This window comes from Heteronotia binoei, chromosome 10, assembly GCF_032191835.1.
Source record: "Heteronotia binoei isolate CCM8104 ecotype False Entrance Well chromosome 10, APGP_CSIRO_Hbin_v1, whole genome shotgun sequence".
Lineage (NCBI taxonomy): Eukaryota > Metazoa > Chordata > Lepidosauria > Squamata > Gekkonidae > Heteronotia > Heteronotia binoei.
The window spans coordinates 31913987-31928158 of NC_083232.1; the positions used below are offsets into that span (position 1 = coordinate 31913987).

Here is a 14172-nt window from a genome sequence, read left to right on the forward strand (position 1 = left end):
AAGGCAATTTTCATTAAAAGTTTGTCCTTGGAAAAAAAAATATCACTCACCAGAGTAACATTTGCTTCTATCCATGAGTGAAACAGAGTTTTGTAAAAACCTGGTGAAAAATCTTTCTGACAAAAAGAGGAGCAGCAAGTGAGTACCTAGAGGTAATTGTTTTTCTTTCAGAGTCCCATATTTTGAGTGATGCTCCCAAAAATCAACAGATTTAAATAAACAGTTTTCCGTTAAAATTCCTTGTGAAAAACCAATTTTGATGAATAAAGAATTCAAACAAAAATATTTGGGATTTCTAAATTTCTATTATACAGTTGCCGAAGTTGAGTAATTAGTTGTAGAGTTTTTAAAAATACAGTATAATACTATTAATACAGTGGTTACAAAAAAGTACTCCAGCTTTCTCCTTCAGTATGCTGTTTCATGTGGTGCTGTCTCCCAGGTTTTTTGCTTTCCTGAGATCTTTCTTCCAACATCAGTGCTAAAGAGAGCACTGTTGTATTAGGATCAAGTAATTTTACAAGTGGTATATCTGCATGTTGTTCCTGGAAAATACGATTCTGCAGAGTCATGGCTAACATAGAATCTATGCCAAGGGATAAAAGTGATGTATCCACAGTGATTTCACTTAGATCTGCACTACTGACCTGGTTTAACAATGACATGATATAATCTTCTGGTTTTACTAGAGCTAAATTTTGGGATGTAGTTTCTTCTGAAAGCTCAAAAGTACCAAGCTCTTCTGTAAGGACTGTAGACATGCGACTTCTGAATGCTGGATTTCGAGCAATAAAATGATTGTACAAAGTTTTGAAGTTCATTCTTAGAATAGCTTGCTGAGGATTGTTTAGAATTAAACTTCTTTTAAGATACTCATAACAGTCATTCACTTGCAGAATCTCTATGCCCTTGGATTCCAATAACTTTTGGATTTCGTTTTGATTTTGCAGTAATCCAAGATTTAAGGCACCCCAGTTAATAGACTGTCCAGCAAGTCCACAGTTTCTCCTGTAGTGGCAGAAAAGGTCCAGGAAGGAATTGGCTGCAGCATAGTTTGCTTGCATTGAATTTCCAAGGAATGAAGCAATTGATGAATAACATACAAAATAGTCAAGATCTTGCCCTTGAGTAACATGGTGAAGATTCATGACTCCTGCAACCTTAGGACTGAAAACTGTCTCAAAGTCAGATACGGTCAAGGCTTCAATAGATGCATCACGTAAAACCACAGCACTGTGAAACACCCCTTTGATCAGGCTCTTGGGAAAGATTTTGCTGATTGCACCAATAGCTTTCTCAATATCAGGCCTAGAAGTGACATTGCATTGCAGACTGATTATTTTGCTCCTTTTATTTTGATGCTCCAAATCGTTTATTTCTTTTTCCTTCTCAGCACTTGGCTTTCTCCGTGAAAGAATCACAATGCCTCCTCCTCCATTTTCAGCAATGAATCTAACTGTTTCAAAGCCAAGTCCAGTGAGTCCTCCTGTAACTATGTAAACAGCATTTTGCTTAAATATTTTCTCCTTGGCTTCAGACACAGGTATGTCTGAAACAAAGTCGTTATGCACATCACTTTTCAGCACAGCAAGTGGGATAGATCTGCTTGCAAAATACAATGAAGATGTAGAATCCAAAGTCTCACAATTGTTTGCATGTTGAAAAACTGAACATGGCAAGTTCTTAAATTGCTTCAGATGCATTGACTTCATCCAGCTGATAAAACATTTCTGAGATTGCTTCAGAGAAGCCTTCTGGAAAATACTAGCCAGAATTACAACATGAACTTGAAAGTTTTCGTGACTGCTTCCAATGAGAAATCTCAGACTGTCAGAGGGAAGGTTGCCATACAGCAAAACTACATTCTGCAGGCGTGGAAGATGAGTTAAAACATCTTCAGGCAGTCGTTTTAGTGGAGGCAGGAAAACAAGGGCACTGCATTTTTCAATGCGCAGCTCCAAATTGCTGTCAGATCTTGTACATATAGTTTTCCATCCTGCTTCCTGAGCTGACAGATGCAGCACTTTGCACAAAACTGACTCTGGTTCGGTAGAAATAATGCCTAAAGATCCCTTCTGCTTCATTTCTGGCAATGTCTGGTGCAGAATTTCCCATGCTATTCTAAAGAAGGATACACATGGCACAGTTTCAAAGCATGGGAATTTCTGAGTACTAAAGCAAGCCACCTCTGGGATCCTAATTCTGGAAGATGCAGTCACTGGGTAACATGAAGCAATGTGGTCTCCCACTTTGATTTTTTTCACTTTGCTGCCTGTTGCAACTACTTTCCCACTGCAGTCCAAAGCCAAGAGCTTGTGCTTATCAACTGTCTGTGAATTCCAGTATAATGTGTTTCCAAAGTTACAGCTGGAAACACTAACAGGAAGGTAGTCTTCAGAATGGAGACTTATTTTTTCAATCTGAACTTCAACACAGTGATCGTCAATAGGAATATCAATGTTACCAGACAGCTCAGCAGATAAGTCCTTCACTTCATACGGATCAGAAGTGTAAAGAGTGAAACTCTCAGAATTTTTTACAGATTGTTTAGGATGTTTGTATGCTATATCGTGAACATGACTATGTCTGATTTCAGAAGCATAAATTCTTCCCTGGTTAATCCAGACTTCAGAGTAATTATTTGCTTCATATTCCAGTAAAACGTCTGCTAAGGCTGAGATGTCCATGGTGGTTGTAGAGCTTATATCAATCATCTGAAATGTGATTTCAGTAACTTCAACCATACAGCTTCTTACCATGCCGTACAAAGCAAAGCCAGGATTAATGTGGTCTACAGACTTCTCTGTGGCTCTATATGTGATTATCTTGATGGAACAATTAATATTCTTTGCTCTCAAAGCAATCATAATTTGCCGAAGAGCCTCACAACATTTTGATAAATTTGCAACTACGGAGTCCGGATCTCCTTCATTTAATTGTTGGATTCCCCACATAAACAAAACATCACTGTAATTCTGCAGCTCCAGTTTAATTTTATCCTGTGCAGGCGATTCTAAGCTTCTGACTTCAAGCAATTCCTCCCAGTCTTTGTACATCAAAAACTTAGAATCTTTATCTAAGAATTTTTTGAGCTGCTGAGAGATCCCCATTTTGTCAGCAAATACTGCCATTCTTAAGGTTTTCACCATGTTCTGGATGATTTGAGAATTAGTTATTTCCTTCCACTTATTTTCATACAAAAAATCAGTTTCATTTCTGAAGGTTTCCTTCACAAGAGTGATTCTGACACGTTTCATTTCTGCCAAAACGCAGCCATGTTTATCTGTGAAGCATCCACAAAATTCTAAGTAGTTCGCCATAGAATTGCTCATTTTCACATATATAATCATTTCCTCTTCCAAAGGCCTAACAATTACAAAGCTGCCTATGCCAGAAGGAAATCCAATACAATCCCCTAGACTTTTCATAATCATCACCCCAGTCATTTGTAGAAAACAGTCTAAGAGCACTGGATGGATAAAATAATCATGCATTTCTTCTGCAGTCTTTTTGTTAACCTTAAGGGTGGTTACACCTTCCTTCAGTTCTTTACAATAAAATACATCACTTAGCTGCTTAAATATTGAATCGTACTGAAATCCAAATGTTGATAATGCTTCATATATCTCATCTCTTCTTACAAAGGATTTACACCGTTGAAAAACTTCAGTATAGGATATGGTCTTTTCTTGAACAGGTATCACTAGATCCCTTGTGATTTGTCCTGATGTATAAATTGTACCTGATGAAGACAGTATTCTGAATTCTTTCACTTCTTTTTGCAGCTCCACTTTTATCTTCAGATCATAGGAGTCTTCATTTAAAACACATGGTGAAGTAAACCTTATCATCATCTGACAGAAATGTAAGGGAATTTTTGGTCTTGCACTAGTCATCACAGCAGCTAAAGCAAGTTCAACAAAAAAAGCACCAGGCACTAGAGTGACACCCTTGTGCTTGTGCCCATAGATGTACGGTGTCTGCACCTGAGATATGGAACACTTGAATTCTGTATTGTCATTGCTGACATTGAGGATTAAAGGGTGGTTTGAAACTTGGTGAGTTGGTTGTTGCAGCATGTTTACATGGGAATTCAGCTTCTTACGATCAAACTGATATCTGGGATACGCTGCTGGAACACTTTGATATCCATCATAGAGATGTGGCCAATCTGGATTGAACCTCAGTTCAAATACACCTTTTATTAATGTAAGAAGTACCTCATACTCTCTGTCAACTTGCAAGGAAGGAAAGACTTTAGTTTGCTTTCCTAATGTTTCAATAATGTTCCTCTGCAATGCTCTGTGGGGACCAATTTCAACAAACACAGCATTCTGCTTATCTTTCATGGAAGTCAGAATGGCCTGGGCAAACACGACAGGATCTCGAACCTGTCTGGCCCAGTAGTTGCCTGAAACAAGGTCATCTTCTGAGGCAGCCTTCCCAGACACTGTTGAAACCATCTCCAGTTCAGGCTTCTGTTTCTCTAACTCAGAAATGCTTCCCGCTATTTCTTGCAATACTGGATCCATCATGTGGCTGTGATATGCAGCTGGTACATTTAAAATGTGAAGGAATACATCTCTTCCACCAAAGAATTTAGCTAGATCTTTCTGAACGGCATTGATGGAATCTGCATCTCCTGACAAGGTACAAGACTGAGGACTGTTAAATGCTGCAATGCAGACCTTCCCAGAGTACGCGCCAATGGCTTCCGACACCTCTTGAACGGGGATGTTACCAACAACCAGCATTCTGCCTCCCGTGACCTTTGCCTGTAACCTGCTCCTGTGATAGATGACCTTGACAGCATCTTCCAGGGAAATAAAGCCGGCACAATGGGCAGCAGCAACCTCGCCAACTGAGTGGCCAAGAACAGTAGTTGGCTTCATTCCCCAGTGCTGCAAGAGAGCGACCAAGGCCACCTGCAGGATGAAGAGTAAGGGCTGGGCTATTTCGGGCCTTGTCAAGTCATCATCACCACTTTCCATCAGTTCTAGGATACTCAGCCGTATCCATTGCTGAAATAATCCTTCTGTTTCTTTACATTTGTCTCTGAACACTGGTTCAGATCTCAACAAGGTCTTGAATATTCCTTTCAAATTCAAGCCGTTACCAGAGAAGACAAAAATCAGTTGTGGAGCTTTCTTGGATGGAACCATTTCCATTTCAGCTGCGGATAGTAGCTGCTGTTCTAAGTCTTGCAGAGAAGACACCACAAATGCTTTTCTGTATTTGAAGTTTAGGTGGCTTCTTCTGCAGGCAGATGTATAGGCCAGATTTGGGAGCATAGCTGACTCACTTGTGTTCACACGTCTAGCAGTGTCTTCCAGTGCTAGTTTGAGAGAGTGACCGGAAGCTGCAGAAAGGACAAACAGTTCAACAGGCCTTTTGATTGTGGGAAGAATTGGGGTTTGCTTAACCTGTCTGACAACAACATGGGCATTAGTGCCCCCAAATCCAAAACAGTTGACTCCAGCCACCCTGCCAAATTCACTAGACTCCTCCCACTTCTCCACACGAGTTGGAATGGAGAGATTTAATCTCTGTGTATCGATGCTACTAGTGCTCTCAGAAAAGTGTAATGAGGGGACGATCTTTCCATGGCGCATCATGAGAAGAACCTTGATTAAGCCTGCAGCCCCAGCAGCCGACTCCGTGTGCCCAATGTTCCCTTTTACGGAGCCCATCTTGAGAGCGGGCAGGTTAGGAGGCCTCTTTTTACCAATGATGTTGCCAATACTCTCAGCCTCAGTGGGATCTCCGGCAGGGGTTCCTGTGCCATGGGCCTCAATATACTGTAGCATGGATGGATCAACATGAGATGGATAAATGCTGCGTAGCAAGTTTTCCTGTTCCTGTTGAGATGGTTTGGTGATTGGAGTGACGGATCTTCCATTCTGATTGACGGCACTGATGCTGATAATGCCCCATATTTTGTTGAAATCTTCCTGTGCCTGTTGAAAACAAATATACCGAGTGTTCCTTATAGTTGTACAGATGGAGATCAAATGGACAGCAATTTCTGATATAGTTAGGTCAGTTCCCACTAGTTAAGAGTTAAATAAAGCTACAAACGCAGAAGCATCACTTTACCAGGTTACTCAGGTTACAGAGTTTCACAGAGCCACATTGAAAGTTTGAAGGAGGAATACTCTATTTGAGAAGTATACCTTAGAGTAGAAACAGGATAGCATTCTACCTGGGCAGTCACTTACTAGCTAAGGATGGAAGCAGATGGCAAGAGGGCCACCTGCCTTATGGTGCCAAAAGCAGACAGCATGTTGTCCCTCCTGGTGTGTGCTGGGAGAAGGGAACTGTGTGAGAGAGGCAGAGCGGAAGGAAGTTGTTCCCTGAGAATATGACCTAAACTTCAAAGGATAGCTGCAGAAGAGTAACCATGTAAGAAGGAAGGGTCAGTATGTCTGTCTAGCTATCTAGTCTGTTGCCACAACATCTAGAGGCTGAGACGGGGGCAGTGCCTTCACTTCCAACAGTTTTTGTATTTTCCATATTTTATGTCCAATAGTTTATTTCATGCCACCCATATTGAAAAATATATGATTTATTACAATTGAGATAAAATTCGGCATCAGTGTGTTATGTAAACACAAGGCTGAAACAATGTTTAAGACTGTATAGTATTTTGATATCATAAATCTGGTTCAATGGCAGTACCTTCTTCAATGATTTGAGCAAAAGAACACCACAGCCTTCTCCTCTTCCATAGCCATCTGCCTTTGTTGAAAAGGGCTTGCTGATTCCATCAGATGAGATCATTTTTGCTTTGGTAAGAGATACAAAAGTTCGAGGATCTATGATACAGTTCACTCCTCCACAAAGAGCCGCTTCACAGTCCCCTGTGTCATTAAAAAAATATTTTGGTTTAGCTTTTCTGAAAGCCATTGACAATAAAATAATATTGTCTTTCACTTATTTAATATCAACAGTGCGAATTCCACTTTTATTTAACAGCTGTTGGCACAGCTTCAGTCTCTTATGGCAGGGATGGCCAACGGTAGCTCTCCAGATGTTTTTGCCTACAACTCCCATCAGCCCCAGCCATTGGCCATGCTGGCTGGGGCTGATGGGAATTGTAGGCAAAAAACATCTGGAGAGCTACCGTTGGCCACCCCTGTCATGGCATAGACTAATAAATATATGATTGCTCAATATAATCACAGTATTTGGGTTCCAACAAAATATGTATTGGGGTAAAATGTATTTTTTACTCACTTATGTGTGAAATCAGTAGTGGATCCCCCATTCTGTTTCACTTGTGGAGTAACTACCAGCAGCACTTTACTGAAATTGTTTGCATGGTCAACATGAAAGAAAATACTTGTATTTTGTCCTTAAAGTTAATAGAAATGCCTTATAAACCAGGGAGGGAAGCACACGTGCTCTACTCCTCCCTTGTTTCTTGAGCCACTTCTTGTGGCCTGAAACCACTTTGCACAATGCCTGCTGTCACTAGTATAGCTAGAAAAACAGGTGGGCAGTCACTTGTCGACAAAAAGATGGAAGGGCTTCCACCACCCAAAATCCAGGCTTGCTTGGTTCCTCAACTACACTGAGAGATGTTGGATGAAATCAAGAAGCCCAGAATAGCACAACCTTGGAGCAGTGTTCCCTCTAAGCTAAGTTAGCGTGAGCTAGCTCAAAGATTTTTAGCCTCTAGTTCATGCATTTTTGTCTTAGCTCAGGAATGGTGACCCCAGAGCACACTGATTTATGCAGTAGCTCACAACTTTAATGCCAGTAGCTCACAAAGTAGAATTTTTGTTCACAAGACTCTGCAGCTTAGAGGGAACATTGCCTTGAAGATGACTAAAAAACAACTGAACATCAGATCACTATGGCAGCATAATAGATATAAATCAATATAATAAGTACTGGGGCCGGCCCACGTGTAAGAAACATCTGAGAATGGCAAAAAATACCCAGTAAATTTGTTGTTAGCTGCCCTGAGCCCGACATGGTAAGGGATGCATTAACAAGGCTGAGGGACGGGACCCGCTGGACCAACTATATACAACACTGGGTTCCCGCGCTAGCACATTATTGGATCATTCAAACCGGTCAGGGGCCTGTGATTGGAGCTGGGCAGTCTGGATTTGGATCTGACTGCCCATTGTTCCCAAGTACCAAACTCAGTCCTTCAGACTCCAATGAGCCAGGCAGGAACGCCATCGATAACAACATTGATTCTCATATATAGCAATAACATTCATACTTGTATTATTGTGTGTTTCTAATGACAGACTAGAACGATGTTTATAATGTATAGATTGATGTTGATAAGTAAATTAGGTGGACTAGAACTAGGAAATACATGCCCTTTTGGTGTAGTGGTTAAGTGTGTGGACTCTTATCTGGGAGAACCAGGTTTGATTCCCCAGTCCTCCACTTGCAGCTGCTGGAATGGCCTTGGGTTAGCCATAGCTATTGCAGAGGTTGTCCTTGAAAGGGCAGCTGCTGTGAGAGCTCTCTCAGCCCTGCCCACCTCACAGGGTGTCTGTTGTGGGGGGAGAAGATAAAGGAGATTATAAACTGCTCTGAGTCTCTGATTCAGAGAGAAGGGCAGGGTATAAATCTGCAATTTTTCTTTTGTGATTCACCAATATTTACAGAAACACCAATTGGCAGAGGACTTTATTACCTTTTATGGCTATCCAGACCAAATGGCCAAGCCACAATGGTTTACCATGTGATCAGTCTGCATACTTAATCAACAAGCTGCTTGTATTTCAGTTCACAATACCTGATCCCCTCATCTGATGAAGTGTGCTTAGAGAGCACATGAAAGCTTACGTTCTGAATAAAACTTGGTTGGTCTTAAACATGCAACTTGACTCCTGCTTTGTTCAACTACTTCAGACCAACACGGCTGCCCACTTGGATTCATACCACACAGCATCTTTGCTGCCTTGCCAGAAACATATTCCAACATATTACTGCCTAAGCAGCACTTTGTGCTGCTAGATAGAAAATATTGTAGGACTCCATCAGTATACCTTGTTTAATTGCATGGAAGGCAAAATGCAAAGCATGGTGAAATGATGAGCAGGCAGTGTCAATAGCAACGGATGGCCCAGTAAGATTAAAAGTGTATGAAATCCGATTAGCAGCTATGCTCATTGCTGTCCCGGTCCCATCATAATGGTTTATTTCAGTAGTGGCCTTGCTGTTTACGAGCTCATAGTCTCGATTCATCATACCTGTAAGAAGCAAATAGTCTTCCATTAGTAACATCCTACATAGGACAGCAAGTAAAATATTCATCTTGAGAAACCTGATTGTACCTCCTGCTCTAAATTTGTCCATACTCCAACCAATGCAGCTGAAGTTAAAAAGATTTAGCTGAGGCTCTTCACTGAGTTAACTTCATTAGGAAAGATTGAACAAAGTTTTCATTCTATTGCAGTTCACCTGAGTGGATTGATGATTAGACTTGGACCTGAACTGAAAATTTATGTCTGACACAAATGCATTTGCAGCATTGGGGAAATCATTAATTTGGAATTAGTCATTCTAATTATGAAGTTGGGGAAAATAACCAACTACTTCAGGGTTCCCAATGTGGTGCCCGTGGGTGTTTTTAGAAAGTGCGCAGAGCCAAGTGAAGCTTTTGCCCAGCAAGGCTTATGGTTGGCCACTGGAGATTTGATTGACTGTGCAGATTTGCCTTGGCAGCAGCTGCCACCACAGCACAAGGATCTTCAGTGTATGACTGAAGATAAGCTAGGGCAACCATTTTGTAGCTAGCTCCACCTCCTGTAGCAGCCATTTTAGGACAGCCATTCTGTGGCTGCACTTGCCGTGTTAGAGTTTGTGGACTCCTGCTCTTCCTAGTCGGGGTTATGAAAACAAAGTATGTGTCGCAAAACTTTGCATAACTCTGTTTGGCAAGGATGGCAGGCCCCCTGGTCATAGCGTGGGATCCCCCACTCCCATTGGCTGTAACCATTCTGAGCAGCAATCCAGGGAAAATGTTAAAGAACTCAGTACTGGAAGTACAAATCAGTAGGGCTGCAAGCAGAGCCTGGCAACTGGATGGAGGTCTGGGGAAAGTAGGATATAGAGGGGGCCTGGAAACTCTATGGTAAAACCATGGAGTTTCTAGCAATTGCTAGAGCCACCCTATGTCACTTCCTTTTTTTAAAAGAACCGAACATATATGAAAATCTAGAATTTCTTTCCAAGAGACAATTGAGCCTTCTTGATACACAGGTTATCTTGTTGAACTGCAAACTGCAAATAATCACCACAAACAGTTATGTCTGTTCTATTCACCAAGACTAGTTCTTGATACAAGTATGAAGAACTAGATACAGGTCAGGGTTTGCTAATACATCTATTTAACATTATTTTGGGTTATTATTATTCTTTGGCATTGTTTGTATGGATTTTAGCATTCCTATGTATCTTATCTTGTTTTTAGTTGTTAATTGTTACACTGTGTAATAAATACTTTGCTATATTTTTAAGTTTGTTATACTCAACCTCCTGAGTACCCCCATTGTGTATATATAGCCAGGAGATGCTAAGATCGTCTTGTAGCCAGAAGTTCTAGCTCTTTTAGTGTTATGCATCACTAGGTGTTATGCTAGACTTATTTTTTAAAAAATCAGAAAGAAATAGACTTATTTTTAAACCAAGAGACATTTCAGAGGTGATTTTCCGTTGCTTGCCACTGTATCACAACCCTGGTATTCCTTGGAGGTTGCCCGTCTAAATACTAGCCAAAGCCAACCCTGCTTAGCTTCTGAGATCTGATGAGATGAGGATAACCTGGGCTATCCAAGTTAGGGTTATTTCTTTAAAGGCTGTAATACTTGCAGATCAGACTAAAAAAAGTTTAATCCATCTTTCCCAGATGGTGAGATGTTGGCAGACAGAGACTCCTGAATGTCCTTAACAATGGGCTAATTTAGACAAAAGTGTTTCTGCAGAAGTCCACAGGAGTTGACTTTTTCCCCTTTGTGCACTGAACCTAAATAGTAGATATTGGATTCATATCCCCCCTTGTACTCTGAATTTCAGAGTCTCAGGGCAGTCACAATCTCCTCTACCTCCCCACCCCACAACAGACACCCTGTGAGGTAGGTGGGGCTGAGAGAGCTCTTACAGCAGCTGCCCTTTCAAGGACAACTCCTGTGAAAGCTATGGCTGACCCAAGGCCATTCCAGCAGGTGCAAGTAGAAGGGTGGGGAATCAAACCCAGTTCTCTCAGATACGAGTCGGCGCACTTAACCACTACACCAAACTGACAAATGTCCAGATTGTACCTCAGTGCCTCACCATGTCATAGATCAACTCACAATACTCTGACACATGTCCAGATTGCACCTCACCATGTCATGGGTCAACTCACAATCTGAAGACTTTTTAAAGGAAATGTTAAATTAATCACTGACCCGACATTAAATGTTTAATAAATTTAAAGAGCCAAATAATTGGAAAATAGAAAACCTAGGCTGATTACAGACCGGCACTTTGGGTTGACTCAGAGACGCCTCAGAAGTCGACCCAAAAAACCCATTCAGATGGCAACAACTGCAGCCCACCCCTGTCCCACACTTACCCCGTCCTCAAGAACGCTCCAACCGCCTCAAAAAGGCACCACTTGGAAAGTGATCCCTTTTTTCTGGGGTGGCTCCAAGGCAGCATCCAGCCTTCTGGAAGGCTAGAGGGCACCTTACGAGCGGCCGTGGAGCCGCAAGCGGGATGCGTGAGCGTTCCAGACGCTCCCCGGCCGCCCAAGGCCCACCCCTTCTTCCAGTGCCATCAGGAAGCTCCGGGGCACTCTCCTTCCGGCCAGCCCTTGCAGCTGCCGCAAACCGGTCATCTGGTTTCAGCCCTATTGAATCAAATAAGTCCAAAAAAGTTGTCTGACTCAGCCCTATGTTCTCTAGTTAAAGCCCTTAAAGTAATGAAACGTTTTTTAGCATCAGCTACTTGTCTCACCAACAAAAACTCCTGTTTTTGTGTTGCTAATATTTTCTCTAGTAACTCCTGCATCTTCCAGTGCTCTGTACGTGCATTCTAAAAGGAGTTTCTGCTGGGGATCCATCCGTCCTGCTTCCATTCCATTAATTCCAAAAAGCAAATTATCAAATACATTAAACCTAAGAAAGAGATCAAATAATTGTAAAAATGTAAAGAAAACATATTATCAACCAATTGTGCATTCATTTGTTATAGCAATCACAATTTTTGGATTAAAAAGTACCCTCAATAAAAATTTTAAGTGGAGATTTTTATCAATATTTTCAGTTCTGACAAGAAAGCAATATTAGGAGGAAAATGCAAGTCTCATTTGTAACAGATGATGCATCCCTTTTTCCTTAATGAAGTCAATTGGGGGCTGTAAGATAGTTGACACCCCATTCACAAACCCGAGCAACAATTTAAAAATAAACAGAGTGATTAAAATGTGGAATTTATTGCCAGAGGATATAGTGATGGCCACAAGAATAAAAAGCTTTAAAAGGGATTAGATAAATTCATGGAGGATAAGTCACTAAGGGCAGATTCTTCCACCTAAGGGCTAGTAAGGAGATGGGCACAGGTTGTGTTCCAGTGTGTCATGCTGTTAGGGTCTTTTGCTGATCTGTTTGTTTGTTTCCATTTCTATGCCACCCTATTCCCCTTAGACAGGGATCAGGACTGTGTACAACAATAGATAAAAACACTTTATCATACTAGTTAAAACATCAAAATTACAATAAAAATTCAGTATCAATTTAATCAGATGGTGATTATATAAAGCCAAAAATTGCCTTTCAGGAAAATGTTCATCCTATATATTCTGAATGAGAAAAATCTTGTCTTTATGTTTTTCAAGAAAAAACATTTTACTTATTTCAAAAGAGAAAATAGTGCTTAAGAGCGTTTTTTAGGCTCACAGCAGTGGTATGGTGGCCAATGAGGAACCTGGGAGGGTGATTTCCCACTGATGTATGCTTGGGGGGGATCCTCTGGTCTTAGCCCCCCCCCACACACACAAATAAACTAAAACAAAAAGATAGATAATAAATTGAAAGATCTGCACCTTAATTTTCTTAAACATGCTAGTAAAATTGTAGACAATTAGGCAGTATAGCGATAAATACTAATAAACAATTTGACTTTCTACTCACTAGACAACATTATAGAAGTGTTATCTTCTGCTCCAGCAATATAAATAATGTTTTACTTACTCCTCAATTAAAGCTGCATGCCTTGTACTCATTTTTCCTGGTTTGCCATCGTCTGGATCATACCAGTCTATGGAGTCAAATCTTTCTGGTGGTATTTCTACAGTACAGTTTCTGCCTTCCACTAGCACTTGCCAGAAATTATCAGTTCCTTCACCTGTAGTTAAATATTGTTTAAAATTTATTTGCAACTAAACTGAAGCAGAAATATTGTTTCTTTTTTTTAATTTAAAAAATTTAATTAGCAATACTAAAAATTACAACACATATAAAATATACATAAAACAACAGCTTAAGTCTAGTATGCAGTACCCTATAATACAGTACATCAATTACCTAACCTCAAAACACAGAAAAGAGTCTCTCTTACGGGCCAGAACATTACAGATAAATCTACTTAGTTAACAATTTCATCATTTGAATTCTTCTATCCCATAAGCAGACTAAACTGTTTTATGTCTTTATTTTTTTGGTAAAGTCAACTTCACCAGAGTATAATCCTGAAGATTAGGAGCTTTAGACCAGGGGTGTCAAACTCATTTGTTATGAGGGCCAAATCTGACTTAAATTAGACCTTGTCGAGCTGGGCCATGTGTGTTCCTATTTAAAATTACGTAGCAGAGAGAGAAACTTTATAAAGGACACAGAACTAACATTTATCAGTATTGAATTTATAAATCTTTGCCAGCTTCATGGAGGGTAGATGCCATTTATGAATCATTTTTAACAAATTTTCTCTGAAGGAAGGGCTAACAGTAAAATTCATGCTGTGAGTAAAAACAAATTTCCAAACACCATCATCCATAATTTTACCTATTTTTTTCTGCCATCTACAACGAAAATTAAGGAATACTTTCAGTAAGCAGAAGTGTAATGTTGATACAAACCCTTTATTATCAGACATTAGTAAATCCTCAAATTCTGTTGTTGATCTAAGGACATTTTTCTGTATCACCTTATGGAGGTGGTT

At 40.4% G+C, this 14172-nt stretch overlaps 1 protein-coding gene across 1 annotated transcript in view; it reads right to left on the reverse strand.

Annotated features, from left to right (window-relative positions):
* Window positions 1-368: 368 nt before the first annotated feature.
* The window catches only part of LOC132578381 (uncharacterized), a 38155-nt gene continuing 24351 nt past the window's right edge, over window positions 369-14172 (reverse strand). The window contains exons 3-7 of the mRNA XM_060248338.1: window positions 13206-13393; window positions 11971-12131; window positions 9018-9221; window positions 6679-6860; window positions 369-5957 (exon numbers count right to left, since the gene is read on the reverse strand). Of these exons, the coding sequence (XP_060104321.1) occupies window positions 381-5957; window positions 6679-6860; window positions 9018-9221; window positions 11971-12131; window positions 13206-13393 (6312 nt within the window). The 3' untranslated portion in view covers window positions 369-380. The remainder of the gene's footprint in view (window positions 5958-6678; window positions 6861-9017; window positions 9222-11970; window positions 12132-13205; window positions 13394-14172) is intronic.